Source organism: Gasterosteus aculeatus, chromosome 15 (genome assembly GCF_964276395.1).
Source record: "Gasterosteus aculeatus chromosome 15, fGasAcu3.hap1.1, whole genome shotgun sequence".
NCBI classification, from domain to species: Eukaryota; Metazoa; Chordata; class Actinopteri; order Perciformes; family Gasterosteidae; genus Gasterosteus; species Gasterosteus aculeatus.
The window spans coordinates 190,658-215,301 of NC_135703.1; the positions used below are offsets into that span (position 1 = coordinate 190,658).

Consider the following 24,644-nt stretch of genomic DNA (forward strand, 5'->3'; position numbering starts at 1 on the left):
GGTTCGATGCATAGATGTTGACAAAGCAGAATTCTCTATTTCTGTCTTCACAGTCACCACCTAAGAGCCCCAGTCAAGTTCTTGGATATTTCTATACTCTGCCCCAACTTGACAAGGTCTGGTACCCCAAAGAAACGCATGGGACAACGCTTTCCAACTAATATTTAAGTTCTTCTTAATTCTCTGGTCTGGTTCGTTCGTCAGGTTGAAAACACAAAAAGTTATTCAAAAATGAAACCACATTTTAAACAATTTCAATTTAACAAATAATCATCAGAATAATAAAACAATAAACGACTGTACCAGTGGCTTCTTTGGTTGTACAAGTAGATGTTTTGGTCCTCACTCTGCTGGGATGATTTATCACACCTCATTCACAGGTGGTTCAATGCACTGGCCCGCTGCTGGTTTGTTCCAGGATTTGCAGTTTTTTGTGTAAAGTCAGGTTTCAAAAGCTTGAAATGTTCTTTTTTACCTGAACACTACCTCATCTGCTGGCACCGTCAACAACACGTTAACCTATTTCTGATTGAAGACTTCAGATAACAAAGCCTGTTTTGGGGATCTCTGTCGCTGTTAATGTTTACAGATGTTGGGGATCTGCATTGAGGGGTCAAAGAAGAGAAAAACAGACACTGTGAAGCCGTGGTGGCTGAAGCAGTTTCAGCAAACATCCCAGTATAATTCAATGCAAAACAAAGTATCAAAGAATGTGTGCTTTTTCTGCTTTTTTTCTTTTATCCAGAATGTCAAGGCTGACCTCTTTTCTAATTACTCACTGATATGTTACTGAAGCCATCGTTTACTTTAATAGACTTTTATAAGTCTGTATTTCTTGCTGATCTGTGTGTGTTTGCTGCGGGTTCCACTAACAGACTCCATGTCCTCTCCACATGACAGCTGACTGCTTCCTCCACCCTTTACTCCCGCGTGGGTCTGCTCCTTCTCTCCATTGTCTTTACCAGCAGCCTGCAGTACCGCAGCCCGCCACCAGTGGGCCGGCAAAGCACAGCGAATTGTGTCTGACCAACACCTGGTTTCTGGGGGGACGGAGGCGGTCTTTTGGAAGATGCCATTCCTCCCACAAACACCTTGACGGAGACCAGATTACACAAAGCAGTGAAGCAGAAACAATAGTTCTAAATACTCACCAGATCATGAACATCAACAGAGAAAGAAGACAGTTAGAGACTCAAAGATCAGGAACATTCAAATCTACCGGCACTCACACTCACACTAGCCGGAACCGGAAAGAGAAGAAGAAAAAGTCTTATAAAAGAGCCCTGGTACAGAACAGACCTTTTGAGCCTCGCTTCAGACTGAGTGGTCGACAAGATCTGGATCAACTTTTTTAAGGATGATGAAAACCTAGAACCTAGACACACGGTGTCCTTCCTTTGGGAGTAAAGGGCCATCTGGTCTCACCTTCCTTTAGGACTAAAGGACATGTGGTCTCACCTGGTGTCCTTCATTTGGGAAAAAGGGACATTGGCTGACTGACTGTCTCAGTTCAATGACACTGACACAGTGGAGGTCCGGGACCTTTGACCTTGTTTAAAAGCCCTGATGGGCTCATAGTACCGCGATGACATCACCGTACAGAGTGTAGGTGGACGGATCCTATTTGTGATTCAGGACCCTGAGAACGGGGAGGTTCAGGGTTGTGACTCACACTAAAAGCTCCTCAGTAATAATTATCTTGTCTCCTGACTGACTCACTATCACCTGTCCATGACCTCCTCACTGAGACCTGCAGACTCCAACAGTGAGGCTCAGCAGTCTCTGCAGAGCCGGGAGAACCAGGAAGGTCTACACACAGGTCATACTGTTACCGCTAGCTGTGTGAGGGTTTATTGATACATGTTTGATGATTCATTGATGAATGGTGTGATTGGTTGATTGATGAATGGTGTGATTGGTTGATTGATGAATGGTGTGATTGGTTGATTTTTTTTTTAATGAACATGTGTTTAATATATTATTGTTGTTTTCTCTTTCTGTATTAAGACAAGTCACTGTAGGATCATCACAAAAGACAGAGGGTGAAGTGTTCATGTGTGTGTGCCTGTCCCTTTGTGTGTGTGTGCCTCTCTCTTTGTGTGTGTGTGCCTCTCTCTTTGTGTGTGTGTGCCTGTCTTGCAGCATGTTATTAAAGTCATGTTGATGGCTTTGATTCTTCTCTGAACTCTTCAACTGTGTTTCATCAGCCCAACTGTCTCCACACACACACACACACACACACACACAGACTGACACACACACACTTCTCTGCGGTCAGTCATCACATTGCAGGGGAGTTGAGGTAGTTTACCTAAACACTGAGGTAAAACCATGTGAGGAAGGAGAGCAACCTGTCATTATTAGTTTTAGACACTGCTTCTTCTCATCTTGGGGCTTCCATGGGCCTACGAGTGGCCTCCACACTTTGATCCAACTAAAGTTCATTTCAACAGATTTACAGTTTTAGTACATATTTTTGTGGTTAAAGAGATGTATGACTTGATGCTGCCCTCTGCTGGAGGAACTAGGAGGTTACAGATATATATATATAAATACATCTCTGTACAGGGTGGGGAAAGGGGAAATCCTTTTTAGAACATAAAAACCTATTTTAGAGCATTATTCTATTTTTTAGAACATGACGTAATTATCCATTTTATTTATCCAATCATCTCTGACGTATATATATATGTTGATGATATATATATATATATATATATATATATATATATATATATATATATATATATATATATATATATATATATATATATATATATACACACACACACACACACACACACACATATATGGTGGTGGCAGTAGGTTGCTTATTCTACCGTTAAATCTAGAGCTGAAGAAGACACCGTTTCCGGGTCAGTTTGGATTGGATGACGTACCTTTGGGAAGTTCCGGTGTTCTCTAGCTGCTGTTTGAACAAACGTAACGTTAACAACAATCGGTAAGTCGGTACCGATTCTCCACACAACGTGTCTCTGTGCCTCACATTACTATGTTAATATGTAGCTAACACACGGGTAGCTGCTAAGCTAACGTTTTCCCCGAGTACTGCCGTACACAGCTGACATGTTGTTGGTTCTTTAACGGTGTTTAGCAGCACACCGATGACTTAATGACGAATCGATACAAACGATATGATGGCGTATTATAATTATTAAACGTTGTGGTTTTCTTATGGATTAAAGAGATGAAGCTAAACAACGACATCTGTCGACGTCGGTGATCAACGACTATCAGTTGAAAGTCGAAAGAAATCGATATAAATCGAATATACTTTGAGGTTATAAGCCGGTCATCCTACAGGAGAAAAATTGATCTGCATCATTAACTATATTGCGAACATTTCAGTCAATTCAAGAAAATAAGAAAGGGACCAAAATAATAGTTTCATTAATACGTCGTCAAAACAAACAACATGGCCGCCTCACATCGTGTTAGTCGTAGACCTATATAAAGGCTAGTCTAAAACATAGATACATATGTAAAGGCTAGATGTCTCGTCCGCGTGGCCGGCCAAATGAGTCGAACGTCCGCACATGGCGGCCATCTTGGTACAGTCCGCTCGCTCACCCATAACACTGTTGGTAGTGATACATGTACTTTTTAAATAACCATAACTTAAACTGTTTGGTTTCTTATAAACGTCCGAGATAATTGGATAATATGGATAATTACGTTACGTTCTAAAAAATAGAATAATGCTCTAAAATAGGTTTTATGTTCAAAAAAGGATTTCCCTTTTCCCCACCCTATACAGAGATGTATTTATGACACTGCATACATATGAATAATTATAACCATGGGTTTTCATATGAAAATAATATTAAACAGAACAGATAGTAATTAAATAATAAAGTAAATAAATGCGCACATGGTATTTGTTAAATGAATATATAGGCTACTGAAACTCAGCATGCAGAATGGCAACATGAAATATATGTATACTTTTATAATAGGAATATTACTAATAATACATACTAATAATTTTCATAATCATTACATGTTTATTCTAAACATGTGCGGACCTTTGACATACGTTGGCTATATATATATATATATATATATATAATGTTTTAGTGGTGAACTGAAAATTATCCAAGTTGTAGCTGCAGCTGTGTCTCATCTGGTCATGAGAACCTGGCTTTCTGGTCTACGTGGGCCAGTGTCCTTCAACGACTGCATAGCTGCCACTGGAAGGAGGGCGTCTGGCCTACAAGGGACTTCCTGCATGCGGCATCAGCTTTTCCTCTGGTGATCGTGGCGCACTGAGTAGAGAGGGTGCAGTTTGAACCCCGACTGCTCCATGTCCCATGTTGAAGTGTCCCTAACCCAAAGTTAGTAGTTATGCTGATTTTAACAGCACGTTAAACATTGATCTTTATTGATAACATTACATCACATGTCATTTAGCGGACGCTTTTGTCCAAAGCGACGTTCAATAAGTGCATTCAACCAAAGGGTACAAACTCAGGAGAACAAGAAAGTGCAATTTCCTCAAGTAAGCCAATTTACAATTTGCTATAGATGAGTGACGTTACAAGTACAATTTAAGTGCTACAATTGTTGATAACCGGATGGATCACACTGATTGGGGAGGAACTCACCGTTCCTATCAGAGCAGTTAACTGCTCTGATTTTGCCTGGGGAGCAATTAGGCGTTAGGTGTCTTGCTCAGGGACACTTCCACATGGAACATGGGGCAGCCTGGACTCGAACCACCAACCTTGTGCTTCCCAGCACACCTTCTCTAACTCCTGCGCCACGTCGTGGTGGTGATGGGAAGTCCGGTCTAATTGTCTAATGTTCTCAGGAAGGTTCCTCACTGAGTGAAGTAGTGGACCTGGCGCCATGATAAGAGCCGTTTGAATGATCTAATGCCAAGGAAAGAAGCCTCAATGCTTCCTTACTTAGCTCCTTTAGCATAGGAACCACTGGACCATCCTTTAACAAAGGAAAGGAGATAATTCTGTCCCACAATTCCTTGCTGTGGCAATATTTAAATAGTGAAATATCATTAGGCCGTTCATCATGGCGTAGAAACGCAGATCATGTGACTAACCGTTGTTAGTCTTGTTAATAAAGTTTTCCTTTGAACCCGGTTGTTTGTGTGGTCTGCATGACTCACTGTAACAACACACTGACGTCCGTCTCCGTCCATCACAACCACGTGGCTTCGTGGAAGTAGAGTCGACTCCCTCAAGCCTGGTTTGTGCTTCTGCCTTTTCAGAGCGACGCAAGAGCCCCTTGCGTGTCCCTTGCGTGTCCCTTGCGTGTCCCTTGCGTGTCCCTTGCGTGCCCCTTGCGTGTCCCTTGCGTGTCCCTTGCGTGTCCCTTGCGTGTCCCTTGCGTGTCCCTTGTGTGTCCCTTGTGTGTCCCTTGCGTCTATTCACACCTCCTTGCATGCGTCGACCCATTTTTCTAGGCTTGCGTCGCTTTCGACGCCATTATTAAAAGGAAGAATGTTTACGAGACAACAGATCAGATTGAAGAGCTTTTGTGGGAAGAAATGCGTAAATATGAGCGCTTGTACAAGCCGTGATTGGCGGACTATGAGGACGGCGGATGGCCTCTGATTCATGGAGGGAGATCTCCACAAACGTCGAGTAAATAAAGCAACCAGCGACTTCCACACACAAAGACGTGACTCTCTAGGTTGTCTTCAACAAAACACGTTACTCCTGTTGTTGGAGGTGAATTTCCTTTCCTTGACCTTGTGGTCAAGGAATAGCGGTTCGGAACCCAGCCTGTGGAATGAGGGAGACGTAGCAGTTGATGGTCGGTTGATTTTTCTTCTTCTCCCTCAGGAAGTGTGTTGCTGTTTGCTTATATCCTTCACCTGTCGGCTCAGTAGTGGATCCTCTGCATCCCACACACACACACACGGTGAGTTCCTCCCCAATCAGTGTGATCCATCATGTTATTGATAAAGATCAATGTTTAACGTGCTGGTAAAACCAGCATAACTACTAGTTGTGGGTTGTAGACACATTTATTGGTTATTTTGAAGGTCCGTGTTGGCATGATGACCTAAATCACCACATTTGTAACGTGTGTTTCAGGTTGAGTTCACATCGCCACCATGGTGTTGGCCGACCTCGGGAGGAAGATCACCTCGGCGCTGAGGTCTCTCAGCAACGCCACCATTATCAATGAAGAGGTGAGTAATCTGATGATGTCACGGGTTACTGGTGATTGACAGAGGAAAGTAACCGCTCTGCTTGTGCTCCAGGTGCTGAACGCCATGTTAAAGGAGGTGTGTGCTGCCCTCCTGGAGGCCGACGTCAACATCAAACTGGTCAAACAGCTGAGGGAGAATGTCAAGTGTGTATCAATTGTCCTGATCCAGGGTCCGGACCTGGTCCGGTTCAGGCTGTGACTGTGGTTGACCTGTGGTGTTCTGTCCCTTCAGGGCGGCCATAGACCTGGAGGAGATGGCTTCCGGTCTGAACAAGAGGAGGATGATTCAACATGCCGTCTTCAAGGAGCTCGTCAAGGTGAGACCTCCAGAAGTGGACCTAAAACATTGAGCTTGTTAGATATAATGTACAACTGGTAGAGAAGGAAGCTTCATCACGCTATGCAAATGAATTACAATACAGGGAAATAATACCTTTTATTGTCAAACTAAAATAGAAAGGTCATCGTGGTGGTGAAGAGGAGTCTCCAGGCTCTCACATACACACAATGAAAACACGTTCCAAAAAAGCTAAAGGAACACAATCAGTGATATTGAAAGAAGTTGAATAGATATATTGCTGAAAAGTATGAGAGGTAAAAACCGTTTCCTGAACAAGCTGAAGTTATGTGCCAAAAAACCTACGGAAGAAATGGGGCAAAAAGTAAAGCTTCAAAGACCAACACTTGTGTATATTGTATGAGTCCATAAATGTGTACAATGTGTGTACACTGTGTATTTCCAGTTGGTGGACCCCGGTGTGAAGGCCTGGACTCCCACAAAAGGAAAGAACAACGTCATCATGTTTGTTGGTCTGCAGGGCAGTGGGAAAACTACAACCTGCTCCAAGGTGACATAACCCCGCCCCCGTTTAGCCAGACCCCGCCTCCGTAGTGGTATAATACATAGTAATATTTAATATAGTTTTTGTTATCACACTGACTGCTTCACTTCCTGCAGCTGGCCTATTATTACCAAAGGAAGGGATGGAAGACGTGTCTGATCTGTGCCGACACCTTCAGAGCCGGTACTGACACACCGCTCGCCTCCTTCCAGTCGCCTGACACACCGCTCGCCTCCTTCCAGTCACCTGACACACCGCTCGCCTCCTTCCAGTCACCTGACACACCGCTCGCCTCCTTCCAGTCACCTGACACACCGCTCGCCTCCTTCCAGTCACCTGACACACCGCTCGCCTCCTTCCAGTCACCTGACACACCGCTCGCCTCCTTCCAGTCGCCTCCTTCCAGCCACCTGACACACCGCTCGCCTCCTTCCAGTCACCTGACACACCGCTCGCCTCCTTCCAGTCACCTGACACACCGCTCGCCTCCTTCCAGTCACCTGACACACCGCTCGCCTCCTTCCAGTCACCTGACACACCGCTCGCCTCCTTCCAGTCACCTGACACACCGCTCGCCTCCTTCCAGTCGCCTCCTTCCAGCCACCTGACACACCGCTCGCCTCCTTCCAGTCACCTGACACACCGCTCGCCTCCTTCCAGTCACCTGACACACCGCTCGCCTCCTTCCAGTCACCTGACACACCGCTCGCCTCCTTCCAGTCACCTGACACACCGCTCGCCTCCTTCCAGTCACCTGACACACCGCTCGCCTCCTTCCAGTCACCTGACACACCGCTCGCCTCCTTCCAGTCACCTGACACACCGCTCGCCTCCTTCCAGTCGCCTCCTTCCAGCCACCTGACACACCGCTCGCCTCCTTCCAGTCACCTGACACACCGCTCGCCTCCTTCCAGTCGCCTCCTTCCAGCCACCTGACACACCGCTCGCCTCCTTCCAGTCACCTGACACACCGCTCGCCTCCTTCCAGTCACCTGACACACCGCTCGCCTCCTTCCAGTCACCTGACACACCGCTCGCCTCCTTCCAGTCGCCTCCTTCCAGTCGCCTCACACCCCGTTACAACATTTCTCTTCTCTCAGGTGCTTTCGATCAACTGAAGCAAAATGCCACCAAAGCCAGGATCCCGTTCTACGGCAGGTGAGTCGAACAGACCGACCCCCGTCCTGTCTGCTGTGCGTGTTTGTCACGTGTGTGTGTGTGTGTGTAGCTACACAGAGATGGACCCGGTAATCATTGCTGCTGAGGGAGTGGAGAAGTTCAAAGGGGAGAACTTTGAGATCATCATTGTGGACACGAGCGGACGCCACAAACAGGAAGACTCTCTGTTTGAGGAGATGCTGCAGGTCTCCAATGCGGTGGTGAGTCCCTGAACGTGCTTCCACGGGGTGCTGATGGTACCGGCGATGAAGTCTCCCCTTCAGCTGCTTCTTTCTACGCGTTTCTCCATAGCAACCCGACAACATTGTGTACGTGATGGACGCGTCCATCGGGCAGGCCTGTGAGTCTCAGGCGAAGGCCTTCAAAGACAAAGTGGACGTGGCCTCAGTGATCGTCACCAAACTGGACGGGCACGCCAAAGGAGGTGGAGCTCTGAGCGCGTAAGCTGTGATGTCACGGAAACATGTGTCGCCTCCCATCGACCCGGTTTCCTGTCGCTCACACGGTTCTTCTTCTGCGGTTTCCTTCAGCGTGGCAGCCACCAGGAGTCCCATCATCTTCATCGGGACGGGAGAACACATTGATGACTTTGAGCCCTTCAAGACTCAACCCTTCATCAGCAAACTGCTCGGTGGGTTCTTCTCAGGCTGCTGAGCGCCGACACAAACTAGGATAAGAGACCCGGGTTTGTGTAGAAGTACTTACTATAAGACTTCCCTACGGTGTTTCTCACGTACTCCTCATGCTGGCGTTACTGACGCAGGCGGCAGAATTAACACGTCATGGAGGAGCTACTCGTCTTACAAGTGTTGAGATTGAGTCATTGTTACTTTATTTATTCAACTTTATAACAACAATGAAAACCCACAACAAAGACTCTTTAACAGGGTAAAGAGTTCCATACATTTGTTATGCACATTTATAAAATGACCCCCCAGCTGCATGCTGGGTAAAGCTCACAACAAGTAACTAAGAAAAGAGCGATCGAGGAGGAACAAGGAGAGACCAGAGATGCTCCAACAGAGGAGCCCCGTCGGTTTGGGGGGTTTTGGGTTTTGGAAAATCCGTCGTAAGTTACGTTCGATCAGAAAACGATTTATCTGTCGAGCCACAACAAGTTAACAGGCCAGCAGCGAGCGGCCAACAGCTGTTCGGGTAGCCGCGGCGCTTTTCAGGGTCAATGAATTAATGTGTTTACTTGTTTCCGTGATACCGTCAGAATCTTTCTTCATACAACTCACTACTCAATACAAGTACGGGTTAGTCAATCGAGTGTCTCACTACAGAGATATACATATATCTCTGTAAGATACGGTCAAGTCAGTAACTCCTCCCCCTTTTCTCAGGAATGGGAGACATCGAGGGTTTGATTGACAGAGTGAACGAACTAAAACTGGACGATAACGAGGAGCTGATCGACAAGCTGAAGCATGGTGAGAAACTACATTCAACTTTATTTAAGGAGCGATGGACATTAATACCATGTACACCTGAGGGGACGCTTCATATGTTATCTTTGTCTTGACCTTCGACCTCCAGGTCAGTTCACCCTCAGGGACATGTACGAGCAGTTCCAGAACATCATGAAGATGGGGCCTTTCGGACAGATCATGGTGAGCAGTTCACACAGTCACGTAACGGAGTCAGCCGGCCGGTAAACCTCAGGTCATGTTGCTTATGGTGAAGATGTGCGCCGCCTTCAGGGGATGATCCCTGGTTTCGGGACAGACTTCATGAGCAAAGGAAACGAACAGGAATCAATGGCCCGATTGAAGAAACTGATGACCATCATGGACAGTATGAACGACCAAGGTAACGCACACGGGACACACGGGGACTCCACCAGAAGGACACACACACATGGTTTCACTGGCCTCTGTGTGCCTCAGAGCTGGACAGTAAGGACGGGGCCAAACTCTTCAGTAAGCAGCCCAACCGGATCCAGCGGGTCGGTCGGGGGGCCGGCGTTGCTACCAGAGACGTCCAGGAGCTGCTGACCCAGTACACCAAGTTCGCCCAGATGGTGAAGAAGATGGGGGGCATCAAGGGACTCTTCAAAGGTATCCCGGGGGGGGCATGAAGAATGGGACTGTGGAGCACTATGCGGGACCTTGGGGGACTAAGCAGTGTGACTTGTCTGATGTGGTTCATGTGTCTTCAGGAGGAGACATGTCTAAGAACGTGAACCCGTCTCAGATGGCTAAACTGAACCAGCAGATGGCCAAAATGATGGACCCCAGAGTTCTGCACCACATGGGTGAGACCCGGTCTCCTTGTAGCTCATGTTGTTGTTCCAGTTAGAGGACGTAGAACGTGTAATGATGAAAGACCTGTGTCTTTGTTTCAAAGGGGGGATGGCTGGTCTCCAGTCAATGATGCGTCAGTTCCAGCAGGGCGCCGCCGGCAACATGAAAGGCATGATGGGATTTAACAACATGTGACCGCCTTATAACCATGTCCACTTGTAGCTCCGCCTCCCAAACAGGTACAGGTGAATGGGGCGGGGCTTAGGGAGAGTGAGAACAGGAAGCGTAAATAGACAAAATAAAAGCAGGATTTTTGAATTTTTTTTCACTTATGAAAAAATTAGCCTGCTTTTAGAAAAAGGCCAGATGAAAATAAAACCCTACCAATTTTAAAGGAGTAGTTCCTCATTTTAAACTTGAGACTGCTCCTTTAAATGAAGAGGAGCTAGTTGTTTTTCAGCCTCATTAATTTAATTCTGTAAAAGATGTTTGTGCATAAGATTTAAACAGCAGAGGTCCGTTTCGATAGGACGACGGAGTATCAAGATGATGACGTTAATTAGTGACAGTACCCTTTTTTTGCATAATAAACATTTGTATCCCACCATTTTAAACCTGTTTTTATTTCATGATTTTAAAATTCTTACAGAATCACTGATTTCATAATATAAAACCAAGTTAAAAGATTTTTAATGTTGTAAAAGTAGAAACATTACTATGAAAAGTACTTTTACTAATAAAATGTGTAACATTATATTCTATATGTTGATGCATTAATGTTTTATTATATGTAACGTCCGATTGTACGTTAACGTACGATTAAATTGTACTTTAATCTGGTCAGTTTCTCTGGGGTTAAGGTTCCATCAAAGATCCTCTATCACTGAAATGATGACCTCTGGTGGCTTTATTGATCTGTGATGAATAGTTTAGAGTACAAACCTAAAACAAGGTGTCTATAATACAAGTGTGACCGACTAAACATAGTGGAGTGTCATTATTTATGAACTCCCATTCATGGACAACTTTAAACAAACCCTTTAGACTATTAATTCTATTTTAGAGGAACAAAGGTCGAACATGCTGTTGTTTATTTCATTTTATCATTAAGGATCAAAGGTTGAACATTCTGTAAAATATTTTTTAAAATGTATTGAGTAACAAAGGTCGAACATGCTGTTATTTATTTCATTTTATCATTCAGGAACAAAGGTTGAACGCTCTGTAAACTACTTGATTTGGCTGCTAACTGTTTAATGTACATTGTTCTAAAATGTCACCACGTCACAATTGTGGTCAATACTCCTCAATGGTTGCAAGAACCAAATTCGCGGCGGGCTCAAGTCCCCACACTACTGGGTGACGTCATGATGATTACGTCATCATCTGTGGGGCTAAACTGATTAGAAGTCGACCTGTAGTCGCTGTGGTTCGGAGGAACGGGTCGCTGAATGTCTCTCAGAGTGATCCCTCCTCTCGGCTTTCCGCTCTGTGTCTTGACGTGGCGCCGCCATGTTGTTTTGCTTCGTTGTCAGCAGAGAGCAGCAGCAGCAGAGAGGAGGTGAGTGACAGATTTACCTTCTGACCGAGACTCACTTGGACCCGACGGAACCAGAACCTGGACTGCGTGTGACCACCAGTTCGTGACGCGGCTATTCGTGATCTGCCGTTAGCTGTTAGCATTAAATATCCAAATGTCAGTGACGTTCCTCTGCTCTCATTGATCATCAGCTCACTGATTGATCGTCAACTGTCAGGGTACTTAGTAGTATAGTAGTGTACTTAGTAGTATAGTAGTGTACTTTGTAGTATAGTAGTGCACTTTGTAGTATAGGAGGGTACTTAGTAGTGTACTTTGTAGTATAGGAGGGTACCAAGTAATGTACTTTGTAGTGCTCCAGTGTACCTAGTGGTGTACTTAGTAGTATAGTAGTGTACCTAGTAGTTCGCCAGTGTACTTAGTAGTATAGTAGGGTACCTAGTAGTGCTCCAGTGTACCTAGTGGTGTACTTAGTAGTATAGTAGGGTACCTAGTAGTTCGCCAGTGTACTTAGTAGTATAGTAGGGTACCTAGTAGTGCTCCAGTGTACCTAGTGGTGTACTTAGTAGTATAGTAGGGTACCTAGTAGTTCGCCAGTGTACTTAGTAGTATAGTAGGGTACCTAGTAGTGCTCCAGTGTACCTAGTGGTGTACTTAGTAGTATAGTAGGGTACCTAGTAGTTTGCCAGTGTACCTAGTGGTGTACTTAGTAGTATAGTAGGGTACCTAGTAGTTTGCCAGTGTACCTAGTGGTGTACTTAGTAGTATAGTAGGGTACCTAGTAGTGCTCCAGTGTACCCAGTGGTGTACTTAGTAGTATAGTAGGGTACCTAGTAGTGCTCCAGTGTACCCAGTGGTGTACTTAGTAGTATAGTAGGGTACCTAGTAGTTCGCCAGTGTACTTAGTAGTATAGTAGGGTACCTAGTAGTTTTCCAGTGTACCTAGTGGTGTACTTAGTAGTATAGTAGGGTACCTAGTAGTTTGCCAGTGTACCTAGTGGTGTACTTAGTAGTATAGTAGGGTACCTAGTAGTGCTCCAGTGTACCCAGTGGTGTACTTAGTAGTATAGTAGGGTACCTAGTAGTTCGCCAGTGTACTTAGTAGTATAGTAGGGTACCTAGTAGTGCTCCAGTGTACCTAGTGGTGTACTTAGTAGTATAGTAGGGTACCTAGTAGTTCGCCAGTGTACTTAGTAGTATAGTAGGGTACCTAGTAGTTCGCCAGTGTACTTAGTAGTATAGTAGGGTACCTAGTAGTTTTCCAGTGTACCTAGTGGTGTACTTAGTAGTATAGTAGGGTACCTAGTAGTGCTCCAGTGTACCTAGTGGTGTACTTAGTAGTATAGTAGGGTACCTAGTAGTGCTCCAGTGTACCTAGTGGTGTACTTAGTAGTATAGTAGGGTACCTAGTAGTTTGCCAGTGTACTTAGTGGTGGCTAGTATGCAACATAACACTGAGCTTGTTTCCTCTCCCCCTCCCGCACACGCAGCCTTAACCTGACGGCGCGTCTGACCCCTCCCGTTTTCCTGCGTTGCCATGTCGACCTTCCCAGAGTACATCACTCAGAACGAGGAGCGTGACGGCGTACGGTTCAGCTGGAACGTCTGGCCCTCCAGCCGGCTGGAGGCCACCCGCATGGTGGTCCCGGTGTCGACTCTGTTCACCCCCCTGAGGGAACGCCTCGATCTTCCGCCGATTCAGTACGAGCCGGTTCTGTGTAGCCGGGCCACCTGCCGCGCAGTGCTCAATCCGCTGTGGTAGGCATCACGGCTCACCTGTGTGACGTCACAGTATAACACGTATAGGAGTGTGGGCTGAGGGATGTGGGTCGAGGGTCAAATGTCTACCCCTCTGTATGTTTCAGTCAGGTGGACTACAGAGCCAAACTCTGGGCCTGTAACTTCTGCTACCAAAGGAACCAGGTTCAGTACAAGCGCACACATTCATTTAATCCCATCGACAGAAGATGACAACACTCACTCCGGTTCTGTTTCAGTTCCCCCCATCTTATGCCGGAATATCTGAATCAAACCAACCAGCGGAGCTCCTGCCTCAGTTCTCCACCATCGAGTATGTGGTCCAGGTAAGACAGACACACACAGACAGACAGACCGACCAACCGAGAGAGGGACAGAAAGACAGTCAGACATTCACAGAGACAAACCATACAGTCAGATGTATAACTCAATGTGGTTCAATGTCCTCAGCGGGGTCCTCAGATGCCACTTGTCTTCCTGTATGTGGTGGACACCTGCATGGAGGACGAGGATCTGCAGGCTCTCAGGGAGTCTCTGCAAATGTCCCTGTCACTGCTTCCTCCCACTGCGCTGGTCGGGCTCATTACCTTTGGCCGCATGGTTCAGGTCCACGAACTCGGCTGTGAGGGGATCTCCAAGAGCTACGTCTTCAGGGGGACCAAGGACCTGAACGCCAAGCAGCTGCAGGTACCTTAACTACCCCCCCAAACCCCTCTATCCCACCAGGCCTGGCCCCAGTTCTAACCAGTTGTGAGTTTGCAGGAGATGCTCGGTCTGAGCAAACCTTCAGCCACTCAGGGACGAGGACCTCAACCAGTCCAACAGCCTCTGTCCAACAGGTAAACATGCAAACATGGACTAGGGCTGTGTGTGTATATGTGTATATATATATACATACATACGTGTGTGTGTGTATTAGAACAGCACCGCAAATCGTCAACGCAGATTCTTATAGTTGACGCGTCGTACAACACAGCAGTGTCCCCACTGCGATGGTTTTAGTCTGACGCTGTTCTCTGACTTCAGGTTCCTGCAGCCGGTGCAGAAGATTGACATGAACCTGACGGACCTGTTGGGGGAGCTGCAGCGGGACCCCTGGCCTGTCACGCAGGGAAAGAGGCCGCTGCGCTCGCTGGGCGTCGCCATGTCCATCGCCGTAGGCCTGCTAGAGGTGGGAGAGGCCGCCAGCTTCCTGCACTCTACACGTAACCCGTCACTCATTATGTGTGGTTGTTTTACCCACAGTGCACTTTCCCCAACACGGGCGCCCGGATCATGACGTTTGTGGGGGGGCCGGCGACGCAGGGTCCCGGCATGGTGGTTGGAGACGAGCTGAAGACCCCCATCAGGTCATGGCACGACCTTGAGAAGGACAACGCCAAGTTCATGAAGAAAGCCACCAAAGTAAGTGTTTTGCCTGCGATGGTAGGACTGGTTCATGGAGTCAAGAGGATCAACTGTGTGTGTGTGTGTGTGTGTGTGTGTGTGTGTGTGTGTAGCACTATGAGTCTCTAGCTAACAGAGCCTCCACTAACGGCCACATCATCGATATCTACGCCTGCGCCCTCGACCAGACCGGCCTGCTGGAGATGAAGTGCTGCGCCAACTACACCGGGTACACACACACACACACACACACACACACACACACACAGGGGGTGGCTATAACCTAATTATCATACTGCACTGAAAACAAAGATGGAGGACTTATCAGATTTAGGAGACAGAAAATTAGTTGGACAAAGTTAGATTTTCTAGAGGGAAACTATGGCCACCAGAGCTCTGTTGTTAAGGTGAACTTTGCTCTGCTCTCCAGAGGCTACATGGTGATGGCCGACTCCTTCAACACATCTCTCTTCAAACAGACCTTTCAGAGGGTTTTCACCAAAGACGTCCAGGGATCCTTCAAAATGGCCTTCGCCGCCACGCTGGAGGTCAAGGTAGGAAATACTGCTAATCACTTAATGGTACGTTCACACCGAACACGTCGCCAGCACAGGATGACATACAAGTCTATGCAGACGCCATGACGCTGGAGGCAAGCGAATCTGCGATTGGGAAGTTTCTTTGTTTCTTTTTCGAAGTCGACGCGATTTTGGGCGAAGTCGCATCAAACGCAAAAGTTGAAATATTCCATCTTTGGCGTCAAAAAGCCTTGCCGCTGCGGCGCGATAGCCTATCAGCGCCGAGATGCTCCCCATCGTCCTGCAGACACCGGCATCCCGAGCTGTACGATACATCCTCGGACCTTTATTGCAACTGGGGAAAGATCTCGCACTTTTAACAAACCGCATTCAACCACATGTGCATTTTACAGCATCCCATCACTGCACTGAATATAGTACAATCAACTTATTAAACAACACACTGATACTACGTTTAAAGTAATATAAAGGATGTTTGCTCAATGATACCGTGTGTGTGGCTTGAGCATACGATGTCTCTCCACGGGACACTTAGAAGTATGATGTGAAGATCCGAGCCAACGCAAGCGAGCTAATGCTAGCACCATGTACCGCTATCAGCGGCGGTCATCCAGACGCAGTTTCTGTAGAAGTCGGTGAAATTCACGAGCTGTCGCCGCCTACGGATCCTTTAGTACAAAAACATAACTCTGTTTGGTGGTCTGAGGTGAGCAGAACTTCCACAACAAGTACAGAGTCGCTATGACAAGTACAAGTACAGAGTCGCTATGACAAGTACAAGTACAGAGTCGCTATGACAAGTACAAGTACAGAGTCGCTATGACAAGTACAAGTACAGAGTCGCTATGACAAGTACAAGTACAGAGTCGCTATGACAAGTACAAGTACAGAGTCGCTATGACAAGTACAAGTACAGAGTCGCTATGACAAGTACAAGTACAGAGTCGCTATGACAAGTACACGTACAGAGTCGCTATGACAAGTACACGTACAGAGTCGCTATGACAAGTACACGTACAGAGTCGCTATGACAAGTACACGTACAGAGTCGCTATGACAAGTACACGTACAGAGTCGCTATGACAAGTACACGTACAGAGTCGCTATGACAAGTACACGTACAGAGTCGCTATGACAAGTACACGTACAGAGTCGCTATGACAAGTACACGTACAGAGTCGCTATGACAAGTACAAGTACAGAGTCGCTATGACAAGTACAAGTACAGAGTCGCTATGACAAGTACAAGTACAGAGTCGCTATGACAAGTACAAGTACAGAGTCGCTATGACAAGTACAAGTACAGAGTCGCTATGACAAGTACAAGTACAGAGTCGCTATGACAAGTACAAGTACAGAGTCGCTATGACAAGTACACGTACAGAGTCGCTATGACAAGTACAAGTACAGAGTCGCTATGACAAGTACACGTACAGAGTCGCTATGACAAGTACACGTACAGAGTCGCTATGACAAGTACAAGTACAGAGTCGCTATGACAAGTACAAGTACAGAGTCGCGGTTGATGCGAGGGAAACATGATGGCTGTTTCGGGGTGATAGACCACGCCCCCTCTCAGTCGCGTCAGGCGCAAATACACGATACACGCAAACTGACCACAAATGTAGAACGAGAGTCCTGCAGCAGGTTTTGAGCGTTTAGGGCGACGCGTTGGGTGTGAACGTAAGTCTGATCAATGATCATATAACTACATGACTCATCTTTTCTTTTAGACATCCAGAGAGATCAAAGTATCTGGAGCGATCGGCCCCTGTGTGTCTCTGAGTGCTAAAGGACCTTGTGTCTCTGAGAACGTATGTAACCAGAGTTAAGAGTATTACACTGTAGTACACGGTACTGTGTCGTCACTGTGTGTGTGTGTGTGTGTGTGTGTGTGTGTGCGCGCTACAGGAGATAGGAACAGGAGGAACATGTCAGTGGAAGATCTGTGGTCTGGATCCGAGCACCACGCTGGCTCTGTACTTCGAGGTGGTCAACCAGGTACGAACACCTGAACTTTTTAGATGGTCTTCACAGGGCAGGTCCAATCCACAAAGTATATGAACAAGCTCACTCCGACAGAATGAAAGTACCTGCTCACAAAGGTTTCAGGTATAGTTGGTTTTGATGTACAAATGCAACCAGAACCTGACACCTGCAGAACCAGGTGAGTTTCTGTCCAACACAACTCGAAATGTTAAACCACCACACTGAAGAAATGCCATCGAATCTCTGAATATTCAATTCAATTCATTTTATTTTGTATAGCCCCAAATCGCAAATTACAAATTAGCCTCAGAGGGCTTTACAGTCTGTTCACAAACGACATCCTCTGTCCCAAAACCATCACATCGGCACAGGAAACACTCCCCAAACAATGAAAAAACCCGTCCAAGAGGGAAAAAAGGGAAGAAACCTCAGTGAGAACGTCAGAGGAGGATCCGTCTCCTGATGGACAGACTACAATGATGCCATGTGTACAGAATGAACAATGTATCATACATGAGACTATATGACAGAAATGATTCAAGTAACTGTGAGTAGTAAACCAGACGCACAGCAGGACCACTGCAGGGACCACCACCATCAGATAGAACCACCATCAGATAGAACCACCATCACATAGAACCACCATCACATAGAACCACCATCAGATAGAACCACCATCAGGTAGAACCACCATCAGGTAGAACCACCATCACGTAGAAACACCATCAGGTAGAAACACCATCAGGTAGAACCACCATCAGGTAGAACCACCATCACGTAGAAACACCATCAGGTAGAAACACCATCAGGTAGAACCACCATCAGGTAGAACCACCATCAGGTAGAACCACCATCAGGTAGAACCACCATCAGGTAGAACCACCATCACATAGAACCACCATCAGGTAGAACCACCATCACATAGAAACACCATCAGGTAGAACCACCATCACATAGAACCACCATCACATAGAACCACCATCACATAGGACCACCATCACATAGGACCACCATCAGGTAGGACCACCATCACATAGACCACCATCAGATAGGACCACCATCAGGTAGAACCACCATCACGTAGGACCACCATCACGTAGGACCACTATCTACAGAAGCCTGTGGGGGGGGAGAGCACAAAGACTTTAGGAGAGGGTAATGTTGGTTTATCATGACAGTAATATGATTAATATTTATAATGATAATGATGATGGCAGCAGCAGGCGTCAGCCGGGCCACTAGCTACAGCTTCCACCGTCTCTGCCAAAGCTTCCACCGTCTCTGCCAAAGCTTCCACCGTCTCTGCCACAGCTTCCACCGTCTCTGCCAAAGCTTCCAGGACAATGAAACCGTACATTGCGTAATGATAATAGCACAATAAGAAGTATTCCCTAACACCTGCTGTTATATGCTCGCTCTGTCAACATTATCTAAACAGCCAATATCTACGGGAAACTTAGGTATGTGATCACCTGCTCTTGCTGATCCTCAGACCAATCAGAGAGCAGCATTCTATCCCTCGGGTCGTTTGATTAGAAACCGAATGAGTTGCCATAGAGACAAGTCCTGTTCATGTGTTACATGTGTGAGAATAAGATCAACGTACGATCAGCCTATGATGGGTTTACTGGTTGATAATTGATGAGCAGTATTAACGAGTTGTTGTTGTTGTTGTTGCAGCACAACGCTCCGATTCCTCAGGGCGGCCGGGGGGCGATTCAGTTTGTTACTCAGTACCAACACTCATCAGGACAGAGACGCATCCGGGTCACCACCACAGCCAGGAAGTAACAGACGCACACAGAGACAGTTTAATGTAATCTGCACATATTTACATCATTACACCCCTCCTCCTCCTCACTGTTCTTCCTCTTCTCCTCCGTCTCTTTCACTCTCTCCTCCTCCCCTTCACTCTACCTCTTCTTCCCCCTCCCCTCTTTTGTCCCCCCTCTCACAGCTGGGCGGATGCTCAGACGCAGATCCAAAGCATCGCTGCATCCTTTGACCAGGAGGCCGCGGCCATCTTGATGGCGAGGTTGTCTGTGTACCGAGCGGAGACGGAGGAGGGTCCTGATGTTCTCCGGTGGCTGGACAGACAGCTGATCAGACTGGTGCGCCACAATTAATAGTCAATACATAAACTATAACCATGATCAATAATCAACAATGCAGTCTCTCGGTTTCTCTTCAGTGTCAAAAGTTTGGAGATTACCACAAAGACGATCCCAACTCCTTCAGGTTCTCTGAGACCTTCTCCCTCTACCCTCAGGTGATCTACATCCCATAATTCTCTGTATCCTTCCTACATCTGGTTGTTCTGCCTGTATTTAACCAAGTTACCTGTCACTGACTGGTTGTGTGTTTTAACTGACTTGTGTTGTTGTTTTTGAACAGTTCATGTTCCACCTGCGCCGCTCTCCGTTCCTCCAGGTGTTCAACAACAGTCCAGATGAGAGTTCATACTACCGGCATCAGTTCAACAGACAGGACCTGACTCAGGCCCTCATCATGGTCCAACCTGTGCTCTACGCCTACTCCTTCAGCGGACCCCCTGAGGTATTTATAAACCTTTTTAAAGACAAGTCTTTTAGAGACCTGTCAATCAGCGTGTAGCCCCGCCCTAAAGCGTCCCCGCTTGACTCTAAATGGATAATTCACTAAATAAACATCTTCTGCTTGAAGAAGACTTGAAACTAGAGACTGAGACCATAAACTCATGTTGGTGCTGCTGGTCACTACAGAGAAGTAGTCATTTCCTCATAGACGTCTATGGGAGCAGAGGAGTCGCCCCCTGCTGGTCACTACAGAGAAGTAGAGTCATTTCCTCATAGACGTCTATGGGAGCAGAGGAGTCGCCCCCTGCTGGTCACTACAGAGAAGTAGAGTCATTTCCTCATAGACGTCTATGGGAGCAGAGGAGTCGCCCCCTGCTGGTCACTACAGAGAAGTAGAGTCATTTCCTCATAGACGTCTATGGGAGCAGAGGAGTCGCCCCCTGCTGGTCACTACAGAGGAGTAGAGTCATTTCCTCATAGACGTCTATGGGAGCAGAGGAGTCGCCCCCTGCTGGACAGTAGAGCGGATGCTGGGGAGTAGAGCGTGTAATGTTAACACTCTAATGTATATGTACTAAAGATACTCTGTTAACTGTTAAACTCTAATAATTATTTAAATGTTTGTGATTTTCAGCCGGTTCTGTTGGACAGCAGCAGTATCCTGCCGGACCGGATCCTGCTGATGGACACCTTCTTCCAGATCCTCATCTACCATGGAGAGGTACTCGGAGGTCTCAGTACACACTGAGGACACACTCTATGTCTCTCTGAATGGACAGGATGTTTGTGTCATAGTGCGTATTTAATTATGAAACTAAGAAAAAAAAGATCCTACTGTTTAGTTGTGGTTTCCCCCCGATTGATGACACTGTCAGTTAATCCCCGGTCTGTGCCTGTCAGGCTCTATCGCAGATGGCTCTCACTATTCTTCAATCCCTGCTTTCTGTCTTTTAGACTGTAGCTCAGTGGAGGAAGGCTGGTTACCAGGAGATGTCTGAGTATGAGAACTTCCGACACCTTCTCCAGGCTCCGGTCGATGATGCTCAGGAGCTGCTCCACACTCGCTTCCCGATGCCCAGATACATCGACACGGAGCACGGAGGCAGCCAGGTGGGGGCGCTCACTCCTCACTGACTATGTACTACACCTTAATAACTGTGCTCCATCCATCTGTACGCCCATATCGCCGTGCATCATGGGGATTAGGGTTTTGGCGTACAGTGCTCTGTAGCGCCTACCAGAAGGGAGGAGGTGTGTGTCCAGGGTGTGAAGGTCTGCAGTGATCTTACCAGCCCGTTTCCTGACTCTGGAGGCGTCCACCTATTGGCTGAAACCAATAGTTTTCTCTGCAGACCTGACAATCCGTTGTAGTCTGGCTCGGTCCTGTTTGGTGGCCGATCCAAACCACACAGCGATGGAGGAAGAGAGAACAGACTGATGATGGCAGAGTAGAACAGTATCAGCAGCTCCTGAGGCAGGTTGTACTTTCTGAGCTGGCGCACAAAGTACAACCTCTGCTGGGCCTTTTTCCCAATGGAGTCGATGCTGGAGCCCCACTTCAGGTCCTGGAAGAAGAGCAGCACGGAGAACCGGTACCATATTGGAACGCGTCCCATCCGAAACGCAATGCAGATTTCGGTGCCTGAGCCGATGGAAAAACTTTATTTACACTACTTTGATGACGCCGCCCCCAACAGCTAACGATAGCGTACTGCTTGGCAGCTACAGTGGCTAGCTAGCCATCTGCCTTCTATTTACAATTATTTAAGTCAGTGTTTCCACTCCGTTATTAAAGTGTAGTTTCCTCCCCGATGGACACTCCGCTCCCTCCTCCGTCCCATGGGAGACACAGGTGACGCTCCCTCCTCCGTCCCATCGGAGACACAGGTGACCCTCCGCTCCCTCCTCCGTCCCATGGGAGACACAGGTGACCCTCCGCTCCCTCCTCCGTCCCATGGGAGACACAGGTGACGCTCCCTCCTCCGTCCCATGGGAGACACAGGTGACCCTCCGCTCCCTCCTCCGTCCCATGGGAGACACAGGTGACCCTCCGCTCCCTCCTCCGTCCCATGGGAGACACAGGTGACCCTCCGCTCCCTCCTCCGTCCCATGGGAGACACAGGTGACCCTCCGCTCCCTCCTCCGTCCCATGGGAGACACAGGTGACCCTCCGCTCCCTCCTCCGTCCCATGGGAGACACAGGTGACCCTCCGCTCCCTCCTCCGTCCCATGGGAGACACAGGTGACCCTCCGCTCCCTCCTCCGTCCCATGGGAGACACAGGTGACCCTCCGCTCCCTCCTCCGTCCCATGGGAGACACAGGTGACCCTCCGCTCCCTCCTCCGTCCCATGGGAGACACAGGTGACCCTCCGCTCCCTCCTCCGTCCCATGGGAGACACAGGTGACCCTCCGCTCCCTCCTCCGTCCCATGGGAGACACAGGTGACGCTCCCTCCTCCGTCCCATGGGAGACACAGGTGACCCTCCGCTCCCTCCTCCGTCCCATGGGAGACACAGGTGACCCTCCGCTCCCTCCTCCGTCCCATGGGAGACACAGGTGACCCTCCGCTCCCTCCTCCGTCCCATGGGAGACACAGGTGACCCTCCGCTCCCTCCTCCGTCCCATGGGAGACACAGGTGACCCTCCGCTCCCTCCTCCGTCCCATGGGAGACACAGGTGACCCTCCGCTCCCTCCTCCGTCCCATGGGAGACACAGGTGACCCTCCGCTCCCTCCTCCGTCCCATGGGAGACACAGGTGACCCTCCGCTCCCTCCTCCGTCCCATGGGAGACACAGGTGACCCTCCGCTCCCTCCTCCGTCCCATGGGAGACACAGGTGACCCTCCGCTCCCTCCTCCGTCCCATGGGAGACACAGGTGACCCTCCGCTCCCTCCTCCGTCCTATCGGAGACACAGGTGACCCTCCGCTCCCTCCTCCGTCCCATGGGAGACACAGGTGACCCTCCGCTCCCTCCTCCGTCCTATCGGAGACACAGGTGACCCCCCGCTCCCTCCTCCGTCCCATGGGACGGTCAGTGTAGCGGCGTTCTGCAGACACGTGACTCAGGCAAATGACAGGAGATCGTTTGATTCTTTCGTCTTTATTTGACTAAATATACAAACGTCTCGCGGTAGAACGCTGTGCTCTCGGGCCTCATGCAGCTGTTCTGTGTTGCACCGGAGACACACAACGAGCGTCAATCCAACAAATGCAACTTATATTGAAAGTATTTATCTGTAGTTGCACAGTGAGCATACGCTCGGAGAGCACACACACCTGGGATGTGACACCTGCTGTGTCCTGGTTAGGTGTCAGCCGGCAGCCCGACCGTCCCCATGAAACAGTTGTTGGGTAACAGTGCACTCAGTCCCATGGAAATGGCTCTAACCAGTCCAATGAGCTGTCAATCACACTTTTCGGCCAATCGTTGGCTGAGGAATCGCCCCGCGTACTGACAGGCCACAGTGCACAAACATCTGGACATTGACGCACAAACATCTGGACAGAGACCCCTGACTGTCGTCTGAGAATACTGACTGACGAATGTTTCTCCGACATTGACCATGATGATGATGATGATGATCATAATGGATGTGATGAAGATGTGATGATGTGTTCCAGGCTCGCTTCCTGCTCTCCAAAGTGAACCCGTCCCAGACCCACAACAACATGTACGCCTGGGGACAGGTGAGACCCTCAGATCACCACGGTGTCGCTATGACGCTAGTTGCTGTGCTATTGGTTGCTATGATACCGGTTGTGTGTCCTCTGCAGGAGTCTGGCGCTCCCATCCTGACGGATGACGTCAGCCTGCAGGTGTTCATGGACCACCTGAAGAAACTGGCCGTCTCCAGCGCCGCCTGACTTGCTGCTTGACCCAATAACAAACGAGCGTAGCTCGACGTCCTCCTGCTCTCAGCCAATCAGAACAACGTGTTCCTGAAGTCTTTCACAATTAAAACAGCAGTGGTTTTTATACTTTTACTGTAAAGGAGCAACAGGAAGTGAGATCAATATGTAATATGTATAATCAATATGTTCCTTTAGTTAGTGATTATGTATGAAAACCAAGAGCTGCCTGTGGAAAGCGAATTACAAATAACATTCTTCTATGTTTACTAAGATACAATCCTCTGTAATACTTCAGCAGATGTGAATCTGTTTTGTCAGAAAACAAAATATTTATTTGAGGATGATTTTGATTCAAGTCACCTGATCAACGTAACTTGTCCGCCTCATGGTGACGGATTTGAGGTCCAATGTTCTGAGGTTCTAATGACTTATCGCTGTATTGATCATCTGATAGTTTGTTTTCAATGTGTTCCATCTGTATTCTCATTTCTATTAAAACTGAAGAGAACTTTATTGTCTTTATTTTATGACGTAAACCAGCTACAGCAGTAGCGAGTT

General features: G+C 47.8%; 2 protein-coding genes across 9 annotated transcripts; both read left to right on the forward strand.

Annotated features, from left to right (window-relative positions):
• The first annotated feature begins 2,771 nt into the window (after nt 1-2,771).
• Nucleotides 2,772-11,226, forward strand: srp54 (signal recognition particle 54). 3 transcript variants are annotated; one of them, XM_040198741.2, is made up of 17 exons: nt 2,772-2,962; nt 5,826-5,904; nt 6,081-6,178; nt 6,251-6,342; nt 6,431-6,515; nt 6,942-7,046; nt 7,157-7,223; nt 8,141-8,198; nt 8,269-8,419; nt 8,511-8,659; nt 8,750-8,850; nt 9,566-9,652; nt 9,759-9,832; nt 9,923-10,031; nt 10,109-10,279; nt 10,381-10,476; nt 10,569-11,226. In XM_040198741.2, exons 3-17 carry the CDS (start codon nt 6,101-6,103, stop codon nt 10,658-10,660), a joined length of 1,515 nt encoding a protein of 504 aa, XP_040054675.1. In that variant the 5' UTR covers nt 2,772-2,962; nt 5,826-5,904; nt 6,081-6,100; the 3' UTR covers nt 10,661-11,226. The 3 variants fall into 3 exon arrangements, with proteins under 3 accessions (XP_040054675.1, XP_040054676.1, XP_040054677.1); XM_040198742.2 differs by having other exon boundaries at nt 2,789-2,962; nt 5,830-5,904; XM_040198743.2 differs by lacking the exon at nt 5,826-5,904 and having other exon boundaries at nt 2,803-2,962.
• A 620-nt stretch (nt 11,227-11,846) lies between these two features.
• On the forward strand, nt 11,847-24,594 carry sec23a (Sec23 homolog A, coat complex II component). 6 transcript variants are annotated; one of them, XM_040198739.2, is made up of 20 exons: nt 11,847-12,026; nt 13,496-13,763; nt 13,871-13,928; nt 14,003-14,089; nt 14,214-14,450; nt 14,526-14,602; nt 14,790-14,934; nt 15,009-15,167; nt 15,263-15,378; nt 15,580-15,703; nt 17,422-17,502; nt 17,600-17,689; nt 19,358-19,464; nt 19,635-19,788; nt 19,869-19,946; nt 20,072-20,233; nt 20,867-20,953; nt 21,187-21,342; nt 23,856-23,921; nt 24,009-24,594. In XM_040198739.2, exons 2-20 carry the CDS (start codon nt 13,543-13,545, stop codon nt 24,096-24,098), a joined length of 2,295 nt encoding a protein of 764 aa, XP_040054673.1. In that variant the 5' UTR covers nt 11,847-12,026; nt 13,496-13,542; the 3' UTR covers nt 24,099-24,594. The 6 variants fall into 6 exon arrangements, 3 of the variants coding, with proteins under 3 accessions (XP_040054673.1, XP_077945258.1, XP_077945259.1); XM_078089132.1 differs by having other exon boundaries at nt 12,002-12,161; XM_078089133.1 differs by having other exon boundaries at nt 12,003-12,223.
• The last annotated feature ends 50 nt before the right edge of the window (nt 24,595-24,644 follow it).